General features: G+C 47.6%; 1 protein-coding gene across 11 annotated transcripts in view; it reads right to left on the minus strand.

Moving 5' to 3' along the window:
• The window catches only part of trpm3 (transient receptor potential cation channel, subfamily M, member 3), a gene marked incomplete at both ends in the record, with an annotated part of 160,975 nt that overhangs the window by 118,649 nt on the left and 14,346 nt on the right, over positions 1 to 27,980 (minus strand). For 7 of the 11 annotated variants that reach the window (XM_084457243.1, XM_084457242.1, XM_084457249.1 and 4 more), the window contains one exon: positions 9,148 to 9,240. The exons of the other annotated variants lie outside the window; for them this stretch is intronic. In XM_084457243.1, the coding sequence (XP_084313369.1) occupies positions 9,148 to 9,240 (93 nt within the window). Of the gene's footprint in view, positions 1 to 9,147; positions 9,241 to 27,980 lie in introns of those variants that run through there. 11 annotated transcript variants of the gene reach the window in all.

Consider the following 27,980-nt stretch of genomic DNA (forward strand, 5'->3'; position numbering starts at 1 on the left):
GGGATGATGACACCGGCTGTGCATGTTCAACTGAGATGTTCTCAAGCGGTTCCAGTTGAAACGTGGAGGGGATAATTGATCTGGCCCGACTCACTTCATCAACGCCTTGGGATGGACAGATGGTAACGGGACATGGAGGAAGAAGAGAGATGGAGGGAGCATTATAGACAGAGATAGAGAGAGATGTAGCTTGATAGACAGAGAGAGATGTAGCTTGATAGATAGAGAGAGATGTAGCTTGATAGACTGATAGAGATGTAGCTTGATAGACAGATAGAGATGTAGCTTGATAGACAGAGATGTAGCTTGGCAGATAGATAGATAGATAGATAGGGATGTAGCTTGGCAGATAGATAGATAGATAGATAGATAGATAGATAGGGATGTAGCTTGGCAGATAGATAGATAGAGATGTAGCTTGGCAGATAGATAGATAGATAGATAGATAGATAGATAGAGATGTAGCTTGGCAGATAGATAGATAGATAGATAGAGATGTAGCTTGGCAGATAGATAGATAGAGATGTAACTTGGCAGATAGATAGATAGAGATGTAGCTTGGCAGATAGATAGATAGATAGATAGATGCGTGGGGACATTACCTCAGTTGAGCAACAGATTCCTAATGCAGTTGTGCTACTGCAATATTTAACTGGGTCACAACTCTCTACAGTCTGAGTTACAGACACTGTTTACACCAGTGCTTAGAGGCAATTGGCGGACTTGCGCCCGTCAGCTGTTTTTCCACTGAAAACCATGGCCACGGGTCCAGATAAAATTGCCGACCCCACAGACAAGCCTGTTATCCACTCTAGGGGACACTGCCATAATATGGTGCACGTGTTCTACTGATACAAGGAAAAAAGCCTTCTGCACACTTGCTATACGACTAGGAGAATGCCAAGGGCCAACAGTAATGAAGCGAAAAGCCCTCACACACTACTTCCATTTCAGATCAGACTTCAATGGGACTACGTTTCGGTACCCTCTTCAGGAGCGCTCTACTGATTGCAGTCCTCATGAATACGATGATATAAATTCACGTGATCTAAGGCGAGTACATCCGACGCCACGCTGGGTGTCTTCATCCAGATCGTAGGCAGAGACTGGGCTGCCGACGCACGCTGTCCGTGGTGCTGATTTCCAAACCGCCGCTGCCACACGTGTCTGCTCCAGATCACCTCTATTTAGATGCAGCGTGACTAGAGAGCTGATTAGGGCTCTGAGAGGGAACACTGATTACTGTCTCTGGCCTCTGTCTGATCTAACAACAGGCTGGGTGTGAGTCTGATCATAATAATGAGTGTGAGTTCCCTGTTGGTGGTGTAACCTAATGTTTCCCTTGGGTCCCATGACTTGAAATACCACCGTGCAAGGGCGCTCATTAGCTATATGCTTTTCCACCCCCAGACCCTTCTCTCCTCCTCTCCCCTCCCCTCCCCTCCCCTCCCCTCCCCTCCCCTCCCCTCCCCTCCCCTCCCCTCCCCACCCCTCTCCTCCCAGTGCCTGCTTGAAAACCACTTCATTATCTAAACAGCCGGGACGGTGATACGGGAGGAATACAATAGCCATCATCATATTGAAATGTATTGATCGTTTGTTTTGTCAACGTACTTCTCCTCAGGTCCTTTCAGTATCCATCAATTACCCCCCAATAAATCCTGACACACACATACACACACACACAGGTGTGTGCGCGCACACACACACATGCACACACGCACACACACGCACACACACACACCCCCGCGCGCACACACACACATGCCAGCACAAACACACACACACACACACACACACACACACTCACACCATATGGTACTGGCTGAGCAGTCTTACATACAGATGTGAAATAGCCTACTTCTGCACTCTAAGCACATCCATGGGGAAGTGGCACTTAGTCTAATTGATTGGACTGATTTAATAATGCACAATGCACTCGGCCAGGGCCTCTTCTTGAGAAGCTTTTCCTCTTTCATCAGGTAATTGGCTCCGCGGTGGTGTTACTCCCCAGGTGTGAGGGGGCGGAAGAGTCAAAAGTTGAGGACCCCTAGTGCCTGAGATCCGAACCAAGCATGCACTCATACACACACACACACACACACAAGCACGCACACACACACACACAAACACACACACATGCACACACACACATAAGCACCAACGCACACACACACAAACACACACACACACATACACACTCACACACACAAGCACGCACGCACACACACACACACACACGCACACACACACACACACACAAACACACACACATGCACACACACACATAAGCACCAACGCACACACACACAAACACACACACACACATACACTCTCACACACACAAGCACGCACGCACACACACACACACACGCACACACACACACACACATACACACACAAACACACACAAACACACACACATGCACACACACACATAAGCACCAACGCACACACACACAAACACACACACACACATACACACTCACACACACAAGCACGCACGCACACACACACACAAACACACACACACCCACAAACACACACAACACATAAGCACCCACGCACACACAAGCAGACACTCGCATACTCCTAACATAAACAAGTTACTGAAGCATGAACAACACACACACAACACGCACACACATGCATGCATACAAATACATAAGCACGCACGCACACACACACACACACACACACACAAACACACACACACACGCACAGTCTCCCCATGGGTCTATTCCAGTGCAACTGTACAGTACATAAACAAGTCCATGAGAAAGTGGTTACATGACTTATTGTCCGTATCCATAATTAAGAAGCCGTCAAGGCCAGGCCCATAACTCCCAGTGACACAGCCGCAACAGGGTGCGAGAGCAGGGCAGGTGAAAGGTCAATATTGCAGCCATAAATTTACTGATGATGTCACGGATGCTCTCATGTTAAGGTAGGGTGTGTGTGTGGGAGGGGGGGGGGCTCCGCCTGGGTTCTGTGGGCCGGCCAGGCATGATTGACAAACGGTCGAATATTAGTATGGATTCAGGCTGGGCAGTTTACAAGAGTTCCTTTCAACTCGTCTTTTGTTGCCGGTACATGGTGAGAGAGTCTGGCAAGCGCCCACAAATGTCTGCACGGTTCCCCATCGCTAGTGGAGCCATGCCAAATGGGAAGTAAGCGTATTCGTATTGAAAGGAATGAAGTCTTAATTGCCGAACAAAGTTCCTCCTTTGCCTCGTTAGTGAGATAATGTCTTCATTGTGATTCCACGCATGCTGCGTTTGATTAATTGAGACGTGAACATGACGGCTTCCGGGGAGTTTAAGAAGGGTGGATCGTTGAGAGAACCACGGATAACGCACCCCGGATCGGGTCTGCACACCGAGCGGAAACAGTTCGCCGGTGTTTCTGACACATGATCTCCCCCTCTGCACGCCCTGGCCTGCTGTCACCACGGTGTGGGTGAGTGTGGGCATACGAGAGAGGGAGAGAGAGAGAGAGAGAGAGAGAGAGAGAGAGAGAGAGAGAGAGCAAGAGAGAGAGAGAGAGAGACATACTGTGGGTGAATTATGAGTGTCAATATCACAAGATGGCTAATTGAATCCGAAAATCTGCAGCTTCCCGGTTCCGATGGGAGCAATCTGTTCACACAATCTTAATGATTAGTCTGATCTGTTAGCGAGGCCCAATGTTTGCTCTGTGCAGCCAGGAGGGAGATCTGCCGCAAAGTGTTGGCGTAGCTCTACACAAAGAGCTTATGAACACCATAGAGCTCATGAACTCATTTCATTCAAGTTTATTTAAGCAGGCTTAGACCCATTTTCAAGAGCAACCTGGCCCAAGAATGGTGGCAGTACAAACATTAATTTCATACAGTACACTCATACTGTGAAAACAGTAGATCAACTCAAAAGTGCTTTACAGTAAAAGTGCAGGGAAGCCATGAATCCTATTTCAATTAAAACAATTAATATCAATTGAGTCAGTCCGTTTGTTTAGATTTCATCATGCCTTTAAATTCCTTCAGGGTGATCCTGGAGGGAAGCCATGAATCCTATTTCAATTAAAACAATTAATATTAATTGAGTCAGTCCGTTTGTTTAGATTTGATCATGCCTTTACATTTATTCAGGGTGATCCTGGAGTTTACTGTAAGTTCATTTTGCCAGCTATTCCATGCATATGGTGCAGAAAACATAAAATCCTTTATCCCAACTCAGTCAGAACTCTAGGAACAGTCATAGCATAGTGTCCTGACACCGTAACCCAAAATGTCCATGTTTTCTGGTTAGAAAAACAGATAAATAACAGGGAGTCTACGCAGAATGGCTTATAGATAAGAACCTACCAATGGCTAAGTCCATGAATTGACAGAGCAGGCCAGTTGACTTTACTTCCTCTGTGTCAAGAGTAACGTTCAACCTGGTGTTGAGCAGGAGGACGACACTCAGGGGACAAGAGTGTTTTCAGTTGAGCCACCTGAGAGGACGCATGAGTGACATGGAAAACCATGACGTTGATGACACATGACATAACCATCCCAAAATTGAAGTTCCGAGCTTTGAGGAAGCTTGGTCGCCTGTCCAGTTTGAGGAAACATTTCATAGGCTGCTTCGTAAAATATGCAGATCGCGACTTCCTTTCATGACCGTCAAGACATCGACAACTTGGCGGAGCTGTCGACTCCTGTTGCACAACTGTTTCATCCTGTTCATCCTTTTAATCATTTTATCACCTCCTCCAGCACTTAACCAGCAGGACTCTGGGTACTGTTGGCATCACCCTGTTGGCATCACCCTGTTGGCATCACCCTGTTGGCATCACCCAACCTGTTTGACACAGTAGCCCCCCCCCCCCCCCCCCCCCCCACTGCTAATACAAACACTGACAGAGTGCCACCTATAGGTAAAACGATGAATGAGCAGCCACCCACACAGGACCATCCATGTGAAAAACAGTGATGATACAATAGAAGGATAGGCATTATATCTGTGGTATTGTATACAGCCATTGGAGATTTACCGCACAGCTGTGGAGATTTACCGCACAGTGTGCTGGTTTATGATATGCAAATGCATTTTTAGCATTAAGAGAGATACATTTATTTCCTTGGCTGCTTCCCTCTACATACATTTTAAATAAGGTGTTTACCTTGGCCTAAAAGGCTTTATGTTCATGAAGCAAAGGGGCAAGGACTTAAGAATATAGAGATAAAGAGAGAGAGAGAGAGAGAGAGAGAGAGAGAGAGAGAGAGAGAGAGAGAATGAGGAGCCATAAAGAGAGAAAGAGAGGGGAAAGAGGGAAGGACAGAAAGAGGAATGGAGAGCACTTCACACTCATGGACAACTCCAGGGGGTGTAAGAACATTTGGGTAATGATCAAGCCACACTCTATCTGATTCTTTCTCTTACAAAGGGGGTTGAAGGAGAGGAGATCAGAGATCATACAGGGCTGAGAGGAAGGAAGCAGAGGAGAGAGAGAGAGAGAGAGAGAGAGAGACAGACAGAGAGAGAGAAAGGGAGAGAGAGAAAGAGAGAGACAGAGAGAGAGAGAGAGAGAGAGAGAGAGAGACAGACAGACAGACAGAGAGAGAGAAAGGGAGAGAGAGAGAGAGACAGAGAGAGAGAGGAGAGAGAGAGAGAGAGACAGAGAGAGAGAGAGAGAGAGAGAAAGAGAAACAGAGAGAGAGGAGAGAGAGAGAGAGACAGAGAGAGAGGGAGAGAGTGAAAGAGAAAGAGAAACAGAGAGAGAGAGGAGAGAGAGAAAGAGAGAGAGAGGGAGAGAGGGTCAAGAGCAGAGACAAAGAGAGAGATGAGGTTACGGTAAGAAGACAAGGAGAGAAGATTGAGGTGTGAAAATAAAGAAAATAAACTATTATTTCCACGAAGAGGGTCAGAGAAGAGAGGAAATTGACATGGAAGAGAGAGAGAGAGAGAGAGAGAGAGAGAGAGAGAGAGAGAGAGAGAGAGGGAGAGAGAGGGAGAGAGGGAGGTGTGAAATGGAACCGAGATGATGGAGGGGTACACACAGAGGAGATAAAAGAGGGTAGACATTCAATTTCAGACTTTCAGACATACTATTGTGTTGCTGTGTGGCGACCATCTTTAACCCGGGACTCAGTCACCGAAAAAACAATGTGCAATCTATTAAAATGCAAGTCATGGGTGTTAGTGACAAGGACATGCCAATACTTGCACAGAACTTCACTCCAGCTGGCTCAGGTTGGGCTCAGAGTCTGATAAAGTGACAGTTTGACCTAGGCTGGTCTGGAGTCTTTGATAAGCTGACAGTTTGACCTAGCCATGTCGAGAGCCTCTTATAAGCTGTCAGTTTGACCTCGTCAGGTCCAGAGCCTCTGATAGGCTGACACTTTGATCTAGCCAATCAGATCTGAAGTCTCTGATAGGCTGACAGTTTGACCTAGCCAGTCGTATCAGGTCCAGACTTCTCTGAGGTACAGAAAAGGTTCAAGGTTGTCCAGAGAGAACAGGCGGGCAGCTTGTGTTGTGGAACTATATTGTTCCTTTATTGTTTTCGTCTTCCTCTCAAGGCCCTTATTCATTAAACCCTTCGGTCCCTTCCTTAATAGAGATGCTCTTCTATTCAGGGGATGAAAACACATCCTTTTAAAGGTCGGGGGACACATTGCTACTGTGGAGAATTTAATTACACATATTGGAATATGACAAGAAGACATGATTCATTGCCAGTTAGGCCCAGAATGAATAACGTGCTAAGCTAAGCTAACCCTTAGTGAATTACCAGCGCGCTGCGGACAGACCAGACACCTTTGGACTTCACTCTTATTCAGGATGACCTACGCGTCCGCCTGAAATATACTGTAATGAGTATCATCAGGTTAGAACCCGCAGTACAGTAACAGCACCGAGCACCCTGGGACCGAGCCTGGTTCTCTGGTGACCAGGTGGGAGTTGATGGCGCATCACTACCGCGAGGCGAAGACTCCGGCCGCCACCCGGATGTTCAATCTTCCTTCGATCAATATCACGACTTATCCTGAGCGTAAGGTGGGGCGGTGACCCTCCCACCCACGTCGGCCGAGCTTAAAGGCCAATCGGTGGGTGTGATGGTGGTTGCCGTGGCAGCGCATGGCGGCGGGGAGGGGTAACAGCCTTTTGATGAACTGCTCCCCTACTTGGCAGCGGCAGGTAAGCGGTCAGTGACATTCAGCTGTGTGTTTGCTGTGTAGATGAGTGCTGTGGCCTGCTCACAGCACAGTGATTCTGCAATAACACCAAACCAATAAACCAATGTAATTTCTCTGAACGCAAACCACTGTTGAGTTCAGTGTAACTGAAAGGGGGCATGTTGCCAACAACACCGAACACCTTCATCTCTTACAGATTAACACTCCAGCAACAACAACAACAACAGCAGTCAACGATCAATCTCCTGAGCAAAACCTCCACATCGGGATCCTCAAAGCATTTGTCAGATTGTTAAAGAGTGTGAGAGATCAACAGGAAAGTTGTGTGTTTGTTTGTGTGTGTGTGTGTGTGTGTGTGTGGGTGTGTGGCAGAGATAAGAGATCTGAGAGATTCCTTCACTGGCAGCGCTGCCTGCTGTCTCTCACACAGAAAACACACACACACACACAAGCATATCATCAGTCAAGCCTACTTACCTCTCAATGCAAGCAATCACATAAACTGTGCAACCCCCCCCCCCCCCTCCCCCCGCAACCAACAACCACACACACGCACACACACACACACACACACACGCACGCACACATGCACGCGCTTCACAGCAGGCAGGTAATGGAGCTGAACGGCAGACAGAGAAAGTGCTTGGCGTTGCAGAAATGTGGCCACATATAATGACAGGCCTATCAGACGGACGCTCTGACATCCCCCTAAGAGAGATCACACACTCTCCAACCCCATCAGAGATTACCAAACCCCTCACTCACTCACACACACACACACACACACACACACACACACACACACACGCACACACACACACACACACACACACACACACACACACACACACACACGCACACACACACACACACACACACACATATTAACCATTGATTTATGTCCACATAGAGAAAATTACATTACAGAGCCACAAATACTAAAGGTGCAGCCAGTATGCAATCATAATTCATGGACCAGCGGCATAACTTTCTTTTTCACACATCTTTCATGGGTACAAGTAGCAGCGTCTCCGCCATATATGACTGCTGCCATGACAGCAGAGAGAGAGCAGTACTTAGCAAGGCGTTTAGCCCTCTTCTTGGGCATCCCGTTGTTGGAACCCTTACAACCAACCATAAACACACACACACGCACGCACACACACACTCTTTAATACTAGTTCTGTTAAAAACAATAGGATATGGCTGGTTATAACAAGGTTATACTATGATTTCTGTTTATGTATCGATCTCTTTTTATGTAAAGCTCCACGCTGCATTGATTTGAATTGATGAACGGTGCTATTTAATAAAATAACAATGACATTGACAGGCAGGGCCAAGCCTGGAGGTCCTTCAAACTGCAGGGTCTTTATGCTAAACTTTGTCATTAAGCCTGCATGTAAATGCATGTCAGCTCTTAAAACCTGCAAACCACTGAATTAAACCCACACCTACAGAAACACACACACACACACACACACACACACCTTTGGACTTCACCACGACTCCTGCCCTCCTCCTAGAACTCGTTTCCTCCTATCCCTGTCACATCCCTCTCTTCCTTCACCTGACCCAACTCAGCCCCTCACCCTCTCCTCATCCCCCCAGTCATCATCCCCGGAGCTCTCCTCCGTTCTACACACCTGCCCCCCTCTGCCTGTTTACTCTACCTCTCGCTCCTTCTCTCTTCCCTCCTCTCTCCCTCCCTCCCTCCCTCCCCCTGCCCGCTCCTGTTAATCCTCTTTTCATTCCCTCCATCTTCTCCCTCTCCATCTCTGGGTGCTACCCCTCCATCCCTCCATCCCTCCATCCATCCATCCATCCATCCCCAATTGGTTTGCCACATCCAACCCTCCTTCGTTATAGTCTTCGTTCTGCGTTTCACACTCTCTCTTCCACGCCCCCCCCCCCCCACGCACCCCCCCCACCCCCACCCCCCTCCCCCCTCACCCCTCCCCCCCGTCTCTGTCCAGCGGTACCTTGAGCAGGCGCACAGAGGGCAGGAAGGCGGCGTGGCACAGCTTCCTGATGGTCCAGTTGAGTGGCCGCGGCGGGGCGTCCAGCTGGTTCATGGTGCCCGCTCCGTCTCCCTCTCGGGCTCCTCCCGCCGCCGCCCGCCTTTCCCCAGAGCCAGGAACGCCGCCCCGCCTCCAGGGGGGCAGAGCAGGGGGGTGTCCAGCCGACAAGAGCCCAGGTCCCAGAGCATGACCCCCCCGACGGACTACAGACCAGCGCTAGCACCACGACCGCCCTCGCCCCCTGGTCCGCTCACCCCCTCCCTCCCTCCCGCGCCCTCCCCCCTCCCTCCCCACAGATCCACGGGGCGCGACGGACGACCTCGGAGCGCCAGGGGGCATCCAGACGCCGACTCCAGAGATTCCCGGTCCCACTGTAGCGGCGGCGGTCCTGCCGGGGACCAGATGGAGCATACGTCCCCAAACCCGTCAGAGCAGCACGGATCGGCGGCGAGCGAAAAAATACAAAATTCCCCAGAGCAGAGGAGGAGGAGGAAGAGGAGGAGAGACGGAGAAAGAGGAGAAGAGAAGACGGAGCAGAGAGAGGAGAGGAGGAGAGGCAGGAGCGCAGTGCGGGAACGGCGCAGAGCGGAGCGGAGCGCACGAGGGGAGCAGCCTGCCAGGCAGCAGCGGAGATGTGAGGCTGCACACACCACTGTCTCCAAGACGAGAGAGAGAGAGAGAGAGAGAGAGAGAGAGAGAGAGAGAGAGAGAGAGAGAGAGATAGGGGGGGCTCTGAGAGATAGAGAACGGAGGAGGTGGAGTGAAAGAGAGGAACGAGAGAGAATGGAGAGGGGGGAAACGCGGAGAGAGAGATAGAGAGAGAGGCAGGGGGGAGGGAGGAGGGAGGGAGGGAGTTAACCAGAGAAGAATGAACGATGGAGTGAGTGGGAAGAGAGAGGTAGGAGGTGGAGAGAGGCGGGCTGGTGTGAGGAGAGAGCGCCACAGAAACACCCCCCTGTCAGAACGGTTGGGAAAGAGAGAAGAACTGCGGGGGCTCAATATGATGACACAAACGTAGTGTATTATTTGAAGGCTGTGTTTAAATCGCCACCCTTAAATGATTACAAGGTCAAAGGGAGACAAATAAAGCAAGTGTGGATATCCCCCCGAAAGAGTAATAAATAAAGAGAAAAAATTACAAATAAAAATAATAGGTAAAAAAATGAACAAACATTATAGACCTCTTTTCTTTATTCCAATCTATTCTGCCTTCGAGCGTGTGCACCTCTCTTCCACATCTCATCATCATTCCCAGACCCAGTGTGTGTGTGTGTGTGTGTGTGTGTGTGTGTGTGTGTGTGCGTGCGTGTGAATGCATGTGTTCTGATTGTGTGTGTGTGTGTGTGTGTGTGTGTGTGTGTGTGTGTGTGTGTGTGTGTGTGCGTGCGTGTGAATGCATGTGTTCTGATTGTGTGTGTGTGTGTGTGTGTGTGTGTGTGTGTGTGTGTGTGTGTGTGTGTGTGTGTGTGGGCGCCTGCGTGCGTGTCTATGTGAGGAGGACTCAGAAAGTCCATTCCCTCCCACTGGACGGTCTGTGAGGTCAGGCGGACTGCGGTTCGACGGATCTCCTCAACCCAGGAGAGTGGGGAGAGGTTGCACTGCTGAATCGTCCCTCTCTCCACGCCTCGCCTTACCTCAAATCAAAGAGCTATTTGCACACTTCTCTGTTGTTGTGAGTGTACAGTATGTTAGTAATAGTAGTGGCACTTTATTCATCTCCACGTGGAAACGAAATGGTCCACAAAATGGTTCTACTACTGAACAATAATACTATTGATCTCTCACCAGTTCCCTCTTAATTTGAGTGCAGACTCGTATCTGCTTGTCGATCCTATTGACTCACACAATAACCATGACCGGCGCACTCAGAGTTTACACACAGAGTTCTGAGCCGAGGCAAAACTGCAAACGGCTCTTAGGGGAGATCTCAAATACACATTATAATAGGAAGCTTGAGCTGCAAATTCAATCGGTGTTGCGTGTTCCTGTGTGAACGCCTGGCAGGCTCAGACTGGTTCTGAGGGAAGCAGTGTTTCAGAGGTCGAAGCTTCGGGAGCGGAACGAGAGCAGGCGATCCATCAAGATCTCGCTTGTCTTAACTGATGTAGGAGCACTGTAGCTCAGCACAGGTAACGGTATTAATAAGACTAGCGATATCCCTAGGAGATAGAATAGAATAAGATCCCTATGAGATAGAATAGAATAAGATCCCTAGGAGATAGAATAGAATAAGATCCCTAGGAGATAGAATAGAATAAGATCCCTAGGAGATAGAATAGAATAAGATCCCTATGAGATAGAATAGAATTAGCTGTGATGATGACTAAGTGGTGTGTCTCATTGTGAGTCAATAGACCTGTGGACAGGTGCCCGGGCTGATGGAGTGACATTTAGAGTCGGTCAGCGATGCCATCGACTGGGGAGCTCCAGGGGACAGCTCCCAGGGGACAGCTCCCAGGGGACAGCTCCCAGGGGACAGCTCCCAGGGGACAGCTCCCAGGGGACAGCTCCCAGGGGACAGCTCCCAGGGGACAGCCCCCACCACGGGAGAGCCGCGGAGCGTGGGGGTGGGTCACCGGGCCGGAACCTCTGGAGAGAAGCAGGAGAGGCGGAGAGGAGATGCTGACTGGCCCTGGCTGCTGCCGCCTCACGCACTGCGGTCGCACCCTCGCGCACCTGGACACACACATGCTCCCGCCCACGCGCTCGCGTACGTACGTACACATGCGTGCACTCCCCTACACACACACACACACACACTCTCTGTCTCACTCACCTCCTAAACACACCAGTCTCATAGTAAGCATCCAGATCACCCACACGCCTCTTATATTATATATATATATATATATATATACTATTATTATTAATAGCTATAGCTATTAATATTAACTATAGCATGTTCATAATTTACCCATGCCCACCCTCCCCCATGTTTATTAATTTATGTATTATTTATTCATATCCATATAGCACATACATAATCCATCTTATACTGTATATTAAGGGTACTTATTGTGTAGTTCTTGTTAATTTGTATTGTAAACTTATTAATTTTCATAATTTGTAAAGTTGTAACTTGTAAATTTGTAATTGAGTATTAGAGTTTATCTGTATCAAGCATAATCTTAAAGCCGGCAGCAATATTTGACTGTGACTGTACACCGTTCATGTGACAAATAAAGGGATCTTGAATCTTTTATCCACCACCACATAGCAGTCATAGTAGTCTTTCACCACACACACACACACACACACACGCACACACTCGCGCACACACTCCCGCACACACTCACACACACACTCACCCACCCACCCACGCACGCACGCACGCACGCACACACACACACTTTTAAAACTACAAGTGATGATGCCATTAGATCTGAGAACAGTGCAAACCCCCACATTATCAACAGCCCCAGGCTTTGAATGAGAACAAACAGAATCACTGAATTCACCACATTTTCCTCAATAATTCAACAGTGAACTCTACAGTACAAACATGACCCTGGCAGGTGGTTGGGTGAATGGGAGTCCTCAGACAGGAACAGCTCTCATTGAGGGGAACGTTCTCTGTCACATTTCAGCCTCTTCCTCCTCTTTATTCTTTCTTCACATCTTCAAGCCTTATATTTGTGTCATTACTGTTATCAGTATTCAGTAATCAGTAATAGCTTACTCTTCCTTTTAGAACTCAGTGTCCTGCACTTCCCCATTTCAGGCAGTAGGTGGTAACCCTCGAATGCACATGAGCTGACTCAGTCACAGTCCAAACATTCATCTTTGCCCAGAGCCTATAATCCTCCAGAAGACCACTTCATCAGAGACACTAAAAACGAAATTCTCAATGCTGTCTGAATACACAGGAGTAGGTTGGTTGACCGAACAACACGGACAATCACAGTCCTCCAGAAGTCTGGTTGTTGCACACTCCGGCCACCAGGGGGCCTCAGTTTAACACATCTGCAGTCAGGGAGTTGAGGCAGAGATGTTTCTAGCTGATAGTTTCAGCTGTGGAAAGAGATGGCAGATGTCTGTCTGCAACCTAATTACCACCACACTCTGAGGACATTAACAGGATGGGACAAACAAGACCAGGCATTCATTTCCCCACAAAAAAAGCCTGCTCTAAGGCAGAGCGTCAATTTACTTTGAATCTCAGTGTGAGAGCAGACAGGAGAAAGTGGTAGACGTGAGGGGATTACAATTAAAAACTCCACTCACACTTTGAGTGACTTCCTGAGTTGGTTCATGCAAATCTGGAAAATTGCCTCTGTTCAATAAACACCAGGTAGGTGATAGGCTTATTATCTTGCTTTGAATAATTTGTCATCTGGAAAACCCTCAGACCAGAACCATCAGACCAGGATACATATTGTATAACTGTCATCACATTCTAATCACACCTAATGTATAACTTCATATTTTAGTAGAAGCTTTGAATCAGCTAGCTTGATGTTGTTTGAGACATACAGTGGGCTCCAAAATTTCTGGCACTGCTGACAGGCAATGCACAATCACTGTTTTTAAAAATGATTAACACTATAATTATAGAGAAACTTCAAATACCAGCATGTGATGGAACCAACCAAAAACTGTTTAATTTCAAATCAATTTCCTCCAAATCAATGTTTCACAATTAATGGCACCCTTAAAGATTATTGTAAATAGCATCCACCAAAATTAGGTATTACATTCCACTTATTTAAGTCTTAAGGAACTATATTGCGCCATTACATCACTTACTGTTTCACTATGGTATAAAAACGAAAGAACACATATCCCTTTGTAAACCAAAACCATGCAGAAAGAAGTGCCAGTTCAAAAGAGACAGACTGTAGTAGACCTTCATAATTCTGGTAATGGCTACAAGAAGATCCACAAGCAATCGAATATACCACTCAGCTCTGTCAGGGCAATTATTTAAAAATGCAAAAGATATGAAACCGTTGAAAACCTCATGGGTAGAGGATGCAACTGCATGTTGCCCCCCAGGATACTGAGGAGGATGGAGAGAAGCAACAAAATCCCCAAGAATCACTGTGAAATGCAGGCCTAGGTGGCGTCTTGGGGTCAGCAGGTTTCAAAAAGCACCAGACGCCACCTCTACAACTCCAGGCTCTATGGGGTTGCCAGAAGAAAGCCTATTCTGACCACAAGACAGAAGCAAGCGCTTGGAGTTTGCCGAACAACATTTAAATTATAACTGGAAGAACGTGCTCTGGTCAGATGAGACCAAAATTGAACGTTTTGGTCAGCTACAGCATTTGCATGTTTGGCGTCAAAGCAGAGATGCATACAGGCAGAGGCACCTCATACCCATGGTGAAATATGATGGTGGGTCAGTGATGTTTTGGGGCTGTTTTAATTCCAGAGGTCCTGGGTCATTGGTTAAGATTGATGGCATAATGAATTCCACCAAGTATCAGGCAATTTTGTCTAACAATCTGGTTGCCTCTGCTAAAAAGGCTTGGACTTGGCCGTAGGTGGACTTTCCAACAATGACCCAAAGCATAGGTACCTCAAGATCCTCACCGAACACTCATTCCTGAACATTTTCTTAAGTGTCTTCTTAAAACAAGCACTAACAGAGGCCCCTGTGCTCCGACCCCTGGCCCCGGTCTCAGGTGGGGCTGGAAGGAGAAAGAGCGGTGGCCTACTTCAGCCACACATTCAACAAGACTGAGCGGAACTACTGCGTCACCCGCCGGTAGCTCCTGGCTGTCGTTAAGGCGGTTAAAAACTTCAGGTACTACCTCTATGGCCTGCCATTTACCATCAGAACTGATCACTCAGCTCTCCAGTGGCTGATGTCCTTTCGAGAGCCAGAAGGGCAGGTGTGCCGATGGCTGGAGAAGCTGGCAGACTTCAATTTCACCGTTGAGCACACTCCTGTGCTCAACGACGCCCCTGTGCTCCGGGTGGGGGTGTCGACACTGCGAGAAGAGGGAGGCAAGGGAGAGAGAGCTCCGGGAGGACGTGAAAATATGCCCCGAGCACGAGGGAGGAGGGCCGGTCTTCAGGGAGCTGCAGGTGAACACAGCAAGAGCAGGACACTGACTTACAACCTGTGGGTGGAGACAGGTCAGAGGCCACCCTGGGGGGAGGTGGCAGGGGGCACCACTGCTACAAAGGGACTGTGGGCAGACTTTGCGGCTCTGCAGGTGTGTGATGGGGTCCTACAGAGAGCATGGAGGGAGCCGGCTACGGGAGAGAACCGGTGGTGTGTGGTGGTCCCTAAAGCAATGAGAGAGACTGTGTTGAAAAGCTCCCATGGCACCGCGGGGGCGGGGCACTTCAGCATCACAAAAACCCTCTGCCGCCTCTACTGGGGGCAGATGAAAAGGGACGTAGAGGATTTCTGCCGCTGCTGTGACCTCTGCGCAGCACACAAGGGCCCACCAGACCAGTCCCACGCACTGCTCCAGCAGCTGGGGGTGGAAGCCCCCATGGAGAGAGTGGCAGTGGTGGGGCCGTTTTCCGCGCACTGATAAAGGCAATCGCTACGTGCTGGCCGCCATGGACTATTTCACGAAGTGGCCGGAGGCATACGCGTTACCGGATCAGGAGGCAGAGACTGTGGTTGATGCGCTGGTGGATTTATTTTAGCCACGATGCCTCGTAGAATCATGACTATAAATGAAACGCACTTGGAAATAATACAAATATTCTCGTATTTATTATTATTCTTATTCCAAGCCTAGGATGTCTGTAGAATTGATGTGAACGCAATCACCTCAGATTTCTCATAAATTCAGCCCTTGCGAACATGGGCGCACTCCAATCTGGCCTACCTACGTCCTACGACTGCATTTCCGCGTTCTTAAATCCTGTTCTTAGATGAGAACAAATCCCAAACCATTCAGGAATGCCAGAATTGTCCCGGGAATTTCGTAAGTGGAGTTAAGAAGACATTTCTTCTTAACTTCTTCTTAACTGCGTTCAGGAATGAGGTTCTGCAATGACCATATCAGTCGCCAGACCTCAATCCTGCGCAAACCCAAGAATGTGAAGGATCTTGAAAGGATCTGCCCAGAGGAATGGTCCCAAATCCTTCCAAATGTGTTCCTTAACCTTGTCAAACATTACAGGAAAAGACTCCATGCTGTTATCCTTGCCAGAGGTGGTTGCACTAAGTACTAAATAAGGGGTGCCAATAATGATGAAACCTTGATTTTGTTCAAATTAATTTGGTATTAAATAATTGCTATGATTTTGGTTGGTTCTATTGAAACATTAATATAGTACAGTATTTCACACATTGGGGTTAGGTTGGTATATTCCGTTTCTCTATAATTATATTCTTTATAAATTTTTTGCCATTGTTTGTGCATTTCCAGTCAGGGATGCCAATCATTTTGGAGTATACTGTGAGGAGAGTGAATATGTAAGGGATAGGATGGCCAGCCTTTCATTATCGAAAAATCACACGTGGTGAAGTAAGCAGGTTTCTGAGCAATCTCTACTTCCCCCTAGTGCTGGTGTGAAACACTATTGGCTACTCCAGATTGGTCTAAATCTCATTCTATGAACAGACACACATACTGTATAGAAGCAGCAACACTTACATTTTATTCACAAGTGGTGCATTCACAAATTAGCCTCATGAGACCATCCTGATGTAGAGAGCTCATGCTGTTACTTGCAAATCAGTCTGGATACTCTTGATAGAGAACATTTTAAACCCGGTCTATAAATGATCCCGCTAATCAGCTTTGATTCTGAGGAATTTGAAATACAAAGAGCTACTGTACGCTGAGTGGGCTTATGACAGAGTGGAGCAGTTGAAGTTAGCTCGTGATAGACCTTTTCAAAAAAAAAAAAATCAGATGATTCATCCAATCATCTGCTAAGTAGTTTTGAACATTTTCCAAACAGTTTCCAACAGAGGCCCCAGATGGTTATGCAAAGCAAACCATCTGAGCATCAGGCTAGTCACCAGGCTAGTCACCAGGCTAGTCACCAGGCTAGTCATCAGGCTAGTCATCAGGCTAGTCATCAGGCTAGTCACCAGGCTAGTCACCAGGCTAGTCACCAGGCTAGTCACCAGGCTAGTCATCAGGCTAGTCATCAGGCTAGTCACCAGGCTAGTCACCAGGCTAGTCACCAGGCTAGTCATCAGGCTAGTCATCAGGCTAGTCACAAATAAGGTCCAGTTGCCAAAATGTGTCCGGGTGATGTAATGGGACTCTCGCTATTCCAGTAAACCCACAGGACGTGCTTACATCCCTGCCATCCTTGAGAAGCATTCACATTCTTGCTTTACCTCATCCCAGCTTCCAGAGTGTGCCGAAGAGTCCTTGAGCAAGACACTGAACCCCCAAATGGCTCACGTGTGGCACGTGGCGCAGTACTTACAGTAGTAGAACCAAATACGAAAAACATGCAGAAGAAGAGAGGCTCTTCAGTCCGGTCCCTGACCAAGACCTGGACTGAGCACTTGGACTTGGTCCCCGGGCGCCATGAGGGATGGCTGCCCACTGCTCCTGGCTGCCCCTGAAGGAGGAGGGCTCAGGATAGGTGAAATGCTATCCTGTGTCTGCGGAGAGGTGAGCATTGCCACCATTTTTTTTTTTAGTGGCAGTGGAGAATTTTGGTGGCAATTACCACTAAATTGGTGGCAGTCTGAAGCCTAGAAAAATATTGATTAGAATATATTTAATGTAGCTTCAGCGGGAAAAAAAGCAACAGTTGGCTTCAGTTATGAAAAATGCTTAGGTGAAATTAATGAGTAATTAATTAGTTATGAAATTGGACAGGCTAAATGGGGCATTGGGGATGTGGAAGTTGACAGTCAAATGGATCTCCTCTCTGTTCTTTCCCTGGTTGGTAGTAGTAACGTTACGCTTTTTATTTTGCCAGGGAATTAGCTTAACAATAGCTAAATAACAACAGTCTAACAGTATTGCCGCTAGAAGAGGTCGATATTGCTCCGTTGCCCCTAACGTTGGTCTGTTGAGAAATAACTAACCGTATAGAAGAATGTCCAATCAGAATCGAGTATTTCAGATCGCCGTGTAATAATGACTGCTAATGTATGCGATGCAGGATGTCGAGCTGTGTTTCGTACGCACCAGAGACCTTCTTGATTTTGCATGTGAGGGTGCCAGCGCATGACATGATTGAGTGGTTCTGCTATCGCACAGTAATATCTGTCCCCAGAGACACGCCTGTGCAGCTGACCCTCTGACAGGTGTGATCGTGAACCCCATTTCCACCTGTCACTCACCACACCAACGCTAACACATCCCTCTCACCTAATGGCGCGTATTGAAATGTTTGTGCATGTGTGTGTGCCTGTGCGTGCGTGCGTGTGTGTGTATGTGTGTATACACATCTGTGAGTAAAACTAGTGGTGTTTTGTCATCGGCACATAATGTCAATTGCACTGTGCGTGTGTGTGTATGTGTGTATACACGTCTGTGAGTAAAACTAGTGGTGTTTTGTCATCGGCACATAATGTCAATTGCACTGTGTGTGTGTGTGTGTGTGTGTGTGTGTGTGTGTCTACCATGTCTTCATCTTCTCTCCTCTCTATCCCCGTCCCTGGAAACTGATGGAGGCTAGGGTAATGACATCCCAATGAGCCCCCCAAACCACCCCTCCAGCCCTCATCCTCATCCTCGCTCCGCTTCCATGCCCCCCCCCCCCCCCCCCCACCCCCACCCCTCCTCCCCTTGCTCCCCGCTCACCTCTCCTCAAGACAGGAAGACCCCCTTTGGGCTGGGATCTCTCCTCCATCTGGATTAGCGATTAGCCCACAGGATATAGCTCCCATCACACAACCTTCAATCACCCGGCTCCTCTCTTGATTGTCGTACGCCCACACAGCACCGGCATGCTAAACGCACTGTAGTCTAGGCTACACCCTGAGATATTCTGATAACACAATCACTGGCTCCCACCAGCGGGTCCCACCCGAAATTGAATTCCCCCCCCAGCATCATGACCTTCCTCAATCTCTCATCTTCCAGATCTATCTCTTTCACTCTCACTCACATTCTTTCACTCTCATACTCAAAGAGACACACAGATACACATGTACTGACACAGGAGCACCTGAACACACGCACACACACACACACACACACACACACACATATGCATACACACACGCGCACACACACACACACACACACGTGCACACACACATATATATTGGCCCTCATTTATCAAACTGGCGCACATTCTATCACACATTCCATCGCTGAAATAATGGTAGGACTGCGTCCACGTGTGATCTATCAAACAATCGTATGCCAACAATCCCGACGGGGTCAAAGCATGGAATATTTGTTGAAGTATACTAATCAATTATCAGGATAATATGAAAAGACCCAATTCAACAATATATGGGAACACAAATGTGGCAGGATGGAAACAAAGCAGGAAGGGAATAAATGATGAGTGCAGCCTGGCTTAAGATCTAACTCAGCAACACATAGCAACCACAACACATCAACCGAGCAGCGTTAGCATGGACCTTATGGTTTGTGTGGCGCGCGGCTCGCTTTGACTGGACAGCTCTCGGTGTAGTCTCGAAGACCACGTGACCAGCGTTGTTGGTTTGGTTGATGGGCGTCATCCGCCGGTGTGAATGAAATTCAAGTCTCACCAAAGTGTTCTGTTTTCCTACTTGACTGTTGTTCTAACTTTGTAGTTCGTTCTCATAGATCAGTCTGTTAAAACTACAAATTCTTCCTGTGTGACATCACTTCCCTGTCCTCTTCATCCTGAAACTATGTCACTTCCTTTTTCACTGTATAACCTATCGACCTCGTCCACATCTGACTCACTCTGCCTGGATTCACTTCCTGTGCTAGAGTCCGACTCTGCAGAATCGTAACAGAATAAAACGATTGCCTTTGTTTAAAACCAGCTTGACCGACCACTCAGCGTGTTCTTTGAAATCTAAACTAAACCAAGTAAGATTTTTCCTTAACACCGGCTCGTTGCGTCGTGGTTTTGCTGTTGTTGGCGTTGTGATTCGCAGCGACCCAGAGTTCAGGCTTGACACTCAGAGTTTACCGAGTAGTACAGGGTCTATTCCGGCGCTGTTTGGTGTACAGCCAACCGAAAATGGTTCAGAATTAAAGTTGCAAACTCACTGCTCCACTCCCGCTCTTGCCGAGAAATGGATCCGAGGAACAGTTGTGGCTTAGTTGCTTTTCAGTAGGTACAACGCGCGTCGACTCGGCTATACCTACGGCTTGGTCTGGAGTTCCACTGAGACAATTACTGGCTTGTAACGGCACACAGGATCCGTGATGTTTTAGGACAGATGAACCCAGAGTTGAAACGAGAAAGAACAATGGCGTCCCGCAGCTTAAATACCTGCCGCTTGTCGGGGGTGGGTGCCTGTGCCCCAGTCCTGTGACCAGTTGATTCGTGACCTCTCCTTTCGGGGTCGGAGAGACTGATAGTAATTTTCCAGGATATGTTTTAATCCGATCTCATTACCACCACATTGGAAGGACATTAATAAAAATGACATTATCATATCCAGTACATTGGCCGGAGCACGTAGAGTATAAACACTTCTTCACATCTTAATCACACGTAGGATTCACAATAATAATAATAAACACTGACTCTGGGAGGATGACTCGGTTTCATGGCAGTTTTCTTATGAATGCAGGCTCTGGAATTCTCCAGACTATACTGTGTACTGCAGTTGGTGAGAGAGTGAGAGGGTCGTAAAGTTGGGCCTGTTCTGGGCGAGTCCTTTGATGTGGTCCTTAGGACGGGGGTGTGAACGGCCCTGGCTCTCTCTGGTGTTTACACAGGCCCCCTTTAGTGTGAAAGGCCTGATCTGGGACCTGGGACCCCCGGAAGCAGGCCTGGATTGCCTGCGCAATGGCTCCTCTGCTACACTTGCATTGTCCATGGTTTGGAGCACTAGTAATCGAGATAATTAATAGACAGATTATTAGTATCTTAAATATTTTGTCTTCATATCCATTTTGTGTCATGTCGGGAGATTTCCCACAACTGTGAAAAGTGAGCTCAGTCAGAATGACAGCAGAGAATATAGGCCTATATATGCTGTATAACTTGGCCATCCTTTCCTTTTTGGTCGTCATAAACATAAAATAGTCAAAAAGCTTTGAATTTAAGTCTGCAGACTGCACCCATATGAAGCAGGTGCAATCAAATGTTGAACGCTTCCTTGGGCGTCGTATCCATTTTCACCCCCCTTCTCTCACTTCCCCTTGTCCACACCTCGCTGCACACCATCAGCAACTCAATATCTCTCCTCTCCTGCTCCCACCTCTTCCCTCTACTCCTCCCCCGTCTCCTCCCCTCCCCTCTATGGATGTAGAAAGAGAGAGATAGATACAGCTGCTCCTCTCATGTGTCCTCAGAAGCCCCCTTCTCTTTCTCTTCCTCTTTCTCTCTCTCTCTCAATCACTCTATCTTCCTCTCTCTCTCTTCCTCTCTCTATCTCTTTCTCTTTCTCTCTCTCCCTCTCTCTCTCCCACAGAGAGCGTCTATCCCAGGGCTGATCAGAGCTGGTCTCTGGTGGGGGGTGGTGCCTCACACAGCAAGAGGCATAGCACTGACTCAATGGATGATTTTGACTGGAGATAATGACTGATTCCCTCAACAGGCAACCCTGGCTTAAACTTAAACTTAATGAACAGACTCAATGAAGTGCACAGAAGTCCACTTTTCTTCTGGTACTCAGAGTAAGATTGCGGTACACACAAAGCAGATGTGATCTATAAATTAAGATTCTTCATCCTCTCTCTACTTTAGCCTGTAAATAAGGCTAACAATGGCACAGCAATCTGTCTCGTTGGCTCCACTGAGCCGACTGGGATCACGGCCAGATAAGATCATCAAAGGGCACCTGCGCAATGCAGGACGTTGTGTCACCTGGGATCACGTCAGGGTAAACAGGAGTGGGAGGCATGCAAACACACATGCAGAGACAAAAAAGGTGCAAAAAGGTCAGCTTGAAATGATCTAGGGAGAGGAGAGAGAGAGAGAAGAGAGAGAAGGAGTGGGAGGGAAGAGAGCGGTAATGTATTTTATTTTATTAGTTTATGTTCCCATAGTCAACAGTAAAGAAAATCACACAAGTCATTGTGGAAAGCCATTGTATATGAGGGGACTTGTTTGCTTGTTCATCCACCTGTAGAATCTCTAATAGTACCTCAGAATATCTCAACACACACAGTGTCTGTAGTCTGACTCAATGGATGTAGGTTTTGGGAATAAGCCTTGTCATTGGTTTATTACTGCCCAATCAGTGGCTCCCGATTCACGTGGTCGGCCAATCAGACTACTTGAAACAACTACACAGAGCAGTGCTGCAATAACCTATAGTAGCAACCGCTCCGTCAAAGACAATTTTGATCTTATTATTAGTTAAAACTTTTCTGTACTACTTTAGCAACATTTCTCATCTGACATGCCAATACGGTTATTTGAATTTGATTGTTTTAAAGAAATAGAGCGTTTTTCCCCACTATGCCGAATGGTAATGAGTCCAGCCAGACCTTTCTCCAGCACCGGTACAATGTAAACCAAGTTTGTAGATTGGTCTGGCTATGCAAGACTACAATGTTTGGAACATAGGCTATCCAATCTGTTCCAACCGGTATGTACCAAGTTTCTGACCTCAGGTGTCATGGCTGCCTCACTGTAGGTGAAGGTTGATGGAGTGTTCAGGCTAAAGGAGCCAATTAAATCACACGGTTATGTGAGCATGCTTGCATGTGTGTCTGTGTATGTGTGTGTGTGCCTGCCTTTAGCGGAGGCAGTGCAACGCTTAATACAGACATTGAAGAAGGAGAGGATGGTGCAAAACACGAATGAATTAGAATAGCAATCTTCACCTAATTGTTTTTGAATAATGCACAAGGTAAGAAATAATGGCTTTCCAAAAAGTAATAATTGCCTTCACCCCAGAGACAGCTCAGGGCGAGAGGTTATGTTCTCGGTGTTGGTTTGTTGGTTCTTTAGCAGGATTACACGAAAACTACCACACCAATTTTCATGAAACTCAGTGGAAGTGTGTATCATGGTCCACCTTAGAACCAATTGCATTTTGGAGCTGATCCAAATCAAATGTCTTAAAGTTAAATTTTATTTTGACAGATATAGACCTAGATATAATATCTATTCTTGGCTATAATGGTAAACATCTGTCTATGCAGAGAAGTATCTTGGTATTGGAGAAGGTATTCCTTTTCTCAGAGAGATTCAAATACAAAAGAAAAAACAAGCTTTTGAATACTGTAGCACAGGTTAAAACAGGTCAAATTAACTGTTTGTACTAGAGACATCTCAGATTGCGGGGAATCAAGTTCCTTAACTGGAGGGGCGATACTGCCAGGGTTTATGTGTGCTCCCCAATGAAACAGAGGACAGGAGGAGAAAGAAATGTTGATAAGACCCCATCCCTCTCCTCCCACTGAGATAGAAATACAGAGAGAGAGGGGAGGGAGAGAGAGAGAGAATATACACCAGGGGTAACATAGATGATGTTTGTCTGAATCATTCTCCCGGTCTGCCACAGACAGTGAGGAAGCCTACCGCGTGTGTGTGTGGAGTGTGTGTGTGTGGGGGGGACTCTGTCAGTCCTGTGAAGCCCATCTAGCCAGTGCCATCTTCATATCTCCCTGGCACCTACCAGATGTCCATGAAAACACTTTGATCTATAAATGCCAGATTAGTTTGACTGCTATGGCTGATCTAATCTCTTGAGTCTGTGGACCATGTTCGGTTATAGCCCTAGTTTAGACCTCTGATAATGAAAAGTACTCAGCCATAGCTTCTGAACTCAGAGTGCCGTAGAGCGACACAAGCTCTCATCAGGAGAGAGCTGGTAGAAACCCCTGCCCAAGATAGCACCAAACCTAGCCTAATCTAGCACCAACTATTGTAGTGCTAACGCAATAGGCATGATGGAATTTCCATGCCACCCAATCGTGTTTGCCGCAAAGTTAGGTGGAGGGGGTGTGGGAAAATGACAGTTATGTATTGTTACCCTGGTTCATTGAGTGGAGCAAAGCCCCACAGGTAAAGCTCCTATTAGCTTGAGAAACCCTAGTCAGCTACATTGAAGAAAAAAAACATACACCAGTGGCGGCTGGTGACTCAAAAAACTTTGGAGGACAGGAGGAAGAGAGGCAAACCGCCCATGGGCGCCAGGGGGGTACTTTCCCTTAGTCCGTTATTATTTGAAATATCAGCTTTAAAGTGGATTTACAGTCAAGTTTAGCATATGAAAAACTGAATAACACTTTCTTTAACTACATGCAGCATTTATTTGTCATATTCATGATAAAATATTACAAAACAACAATAAAACATTGTAAGCAATAGTTGTTATAATGGATTGAACTCAATAAAATAATTTATATTGGTGAGGTGCTGGAGAGGTTGGGTGATATATGAAAAATGTTTTTGATAAGGGGACACTGAGGTGTGCTCCCTCTCAAACAGTTTGTTGGGAAATAGATTTGACAACTGGACAATGGAATACGTTGCACAGCAAATGCAGTATCCAACAGTTTGCTCATGGCTAGCTAGCAATGGTACAGCTATGGGATTAGCACTAGCTCATTTGGGTTGCTGTCAAAGCTGCCACTTATGTTGCTATAGCCTACAATTATCAGAACAATATGAACATTCAGTTGAAAGTTTTCTATCCACCATCCATCACTGGATGAGGAATAAGCACGGCAAAGCGATCAATTCTCACGCAAGCAGGAGCCAGGCTGAGGATTTCTCCGATCCGGTGTTGCGACCCAGTCTCTTAATGTCTTGGACGAGTTGCCGACAGTTTGCGCCTCCAGCCAATCAGCAGCCTGCCTATGCCGTAGCCTGACGTGCACCTCGTAGCTAACGATACCGGCTATATAGTGGAACTGTGGAACTGTCGTGTTCAGACGGCTCTAGCTCAAGTGTTTATGTCAGCTTAGATATTTAGATGGCTAGAATCAAGACAAATAGACGAACAGTTTGATGTATAATATGTCCCATAATACTTTCGGATGTATTATATTATAGAGCTACGAACACACAAAAAGTCTCCAATTCATATATTTATATTTGAATCCCTCTCTTCTCTCCAAAAACTGAGGAGGACTGTCCTCCCCTGCCTCAATGGACGAGCCTCCACTGACATACACGCACTATGAATGAAAAATCTTACTTGGTTTAGTTTAGATTTCAAGAACACGCTGAGTGGTCGGTCAAGCTGGTTTCAAACAAAGACAATAGGTTTATTCTGATGTTTACGGTTTGCAAAGCGGACTCTGAAAACAGGAAGTGTTTCCTCAGTCAGAGTGGGGAATCTCTCTCGGGAGTGATACCTTATAACGTGAGAAAGGAAGTGACATGCAGTTTCAGGATGAAGAGGACAGGTAAGTGATGTCACACAGAAACCATTTGTAGTTTAAACAGACTGATTCTAGGGGAACGAACTACAAAGTTAGAACAGTCAGGTAGGAAAACAAAATGGTGTGGGTAACATTAGTGAGACTGAAATTTAATTCACAGCACCTGTGCCCAACTAAGTCCGGTGCACCACTGTATAAGTGGGCTTCACCTGCACACCTGGTCCTAGCCAAAACTTTCAGCGAGCAGACAGTGGGTGCAGCAATGTCTGTGCCCTGTGGGGCTTCGCTCCACTCATAGAACTAGGGTTATAGTGCGTCCGCCCCACAGGGCAAGCTCCTATTGGCATAAGCGGAGCTACACGACCACACCATACACTCTTGCTGGACCATTAACGGTTAACAAAAACTGGCCAGCCAGGACACATGCCAGGGGACCAAGGTTAGATCATAGCAAATGTCGGCCCAACCCAAGCACTGTCCCCTCCCCGCCGCACTCAGCTTATACCAGCTGAGGGCAAGGAAAGGTACATGAGAAGAGAGCCGGACCAGAAGCGGTTACACTGTAACATAACCCGTCCGAGTCTCTCCCAGCCTCAAAGGGACAGGAGCAGTCCGCCGGCGGTCCTGCCATATATCATCATGTCTAATGCTTACTCTCACTGGTAGCTGTGCTCAGCACGGACAACGCCAGAGACAGACGACATGGACAAAAGATAATAGTGGACAGGGTTAGACAAATGTCCGCCACAGACACTCCATTGAACAGGACAAACTATGTGGCCATGCCTTATAGAGTGTGCCCCCAGGCAGAGGGCGACCCGCAGTCTCGTAAGACTTGAGGATGCCCTCACAAATCCATTGGGAGAGACGCTGTTTAGACAGCGGTGAACCCACCTTCCCTGGGCCGTGGCAAACCAACAACTGGGGGTACTCAGGGCCGCAGCCATGATCTGAATGTAAGTCAGTGCACGCGCAGGACACAATAAGTGTAAGCAAGCCTCTTCCTTGCTCGCATGAGGCAGAGCATAGAAGGTGCTCAGCTCCAAATCCTGTGTGCTGAATGCTCTCTGGACCACTTTCAGAATGGAAGATAGATCTGTGTGCAAAACAGCCTTGCTCCCATCACCCGTGATGAAAGACTCTGCGCTCTTACCTGTAGATCACTGAACCGCTTGCCCGACGTCAAAGCGAGGAGCAATGTGGTCTTGATAGGAAGCCACTGGAGGAAAACCTGCTCCATTGGTTCATGTGGTGCTCCACAGAATGCATTCAAAACCATCCCAAGGTGGCGCCGTACAGTAGCATTGCACACAGGGCGAAGATGGCGCACGCCGGTAAAAAAACGCTTGGTCAAAAAACGTTAGTCTTGGTGAACACCTCATGGCATGCGGAAATAGCACATGCATACACCTTAATAGTGGATGCCGCTAGACCGTCCTCATGATCTACCAAGTGTTGGAGAAATTCCCAAATCGTCTCGACCAAGCAAGACTCGGGAGTGACATCACTCTCACCACACCAGCGAGTAAAAGTGTCCCACTTGCCAGAGTAAGCCGTAGCAGTAGACGCCACCCGTGCACTCGGAATAGTATTGATCACAGCCAGAGAGAGTCCTCTACCAGACAATCTCCGCCATTCAATAACCAGGTCACCAGCGGCCGCCCCAGTATTGGAGGCACGCCAATCGAGGGGCAGTTCAGCCATCACGTCATGGCCATCATCTCCGCATACCACCTCTCCCAGTGCCAGTCTGGCGCTATCAGAATCACCGATAGGCCCTCCGACCGCACTCTGGCTAACAGCAGTAGGATAAGACCTACTGGTGGGTCAAGGGCCATGCGCAAGGCTAGCGGAGGCTGGTCCCACTAACTGAGGGAGAACCAACCTTCACATTCTCTCTCAAAGCGAACAGATACACCTCGGCTGTAGCGAACCGAGCCCAGAGTTGAGCCACAATCAGAGGATGTAGGCTGCACTGACCCGGTTGCGGCCCGCCCTGGGACATCAAGTCTGCCCCGACATTCAGGCTGGCTATGTGCACGTATGTTTACTTCCATCAACCTCAGCATCAGCACAAGGCAGCATCTGTGTCTCACATGATCTAGATGGAGCCATGTGAATCACCTCTGGGTGCGTCTCAGGTGTAGCAGACCCAGTGATACCACCACGTGTTCTGCCGCCATGAGACCCAGAAGATGCATGACCGTCAGAACCGAGACCTTCATAGAAGGACAGAATACGCCGAGACTCTTCTCCAGCATTTCTCTCCTCGGTTCGGATAGGCACGCTCTCATGGTGCCCTTATCCAGGTTGATACCAAGGTAGACAATCTGACGGGCTGGCCAAAGAGCACATTTTTCCCAACTGAAAGCAAACCCCCAGTCGGTGAGATGATTCACCACCATGGCAGTATGCTTCAAGGCTAGAAGAGGCGATGGA

The sequence above is a fragment of the Borostomias antarcticus genome (genome assembly GCF_949987555.1).
Source record: "Borostomias antarcticus genome assembly, chromosome: 23".
Taxonomy (NCBI): Eukaryota; Metazoa; Chordata; class Actinopteri; order Stomiiformes; family Stomiidae; genus Borostomias; species Borostomias antarcticus.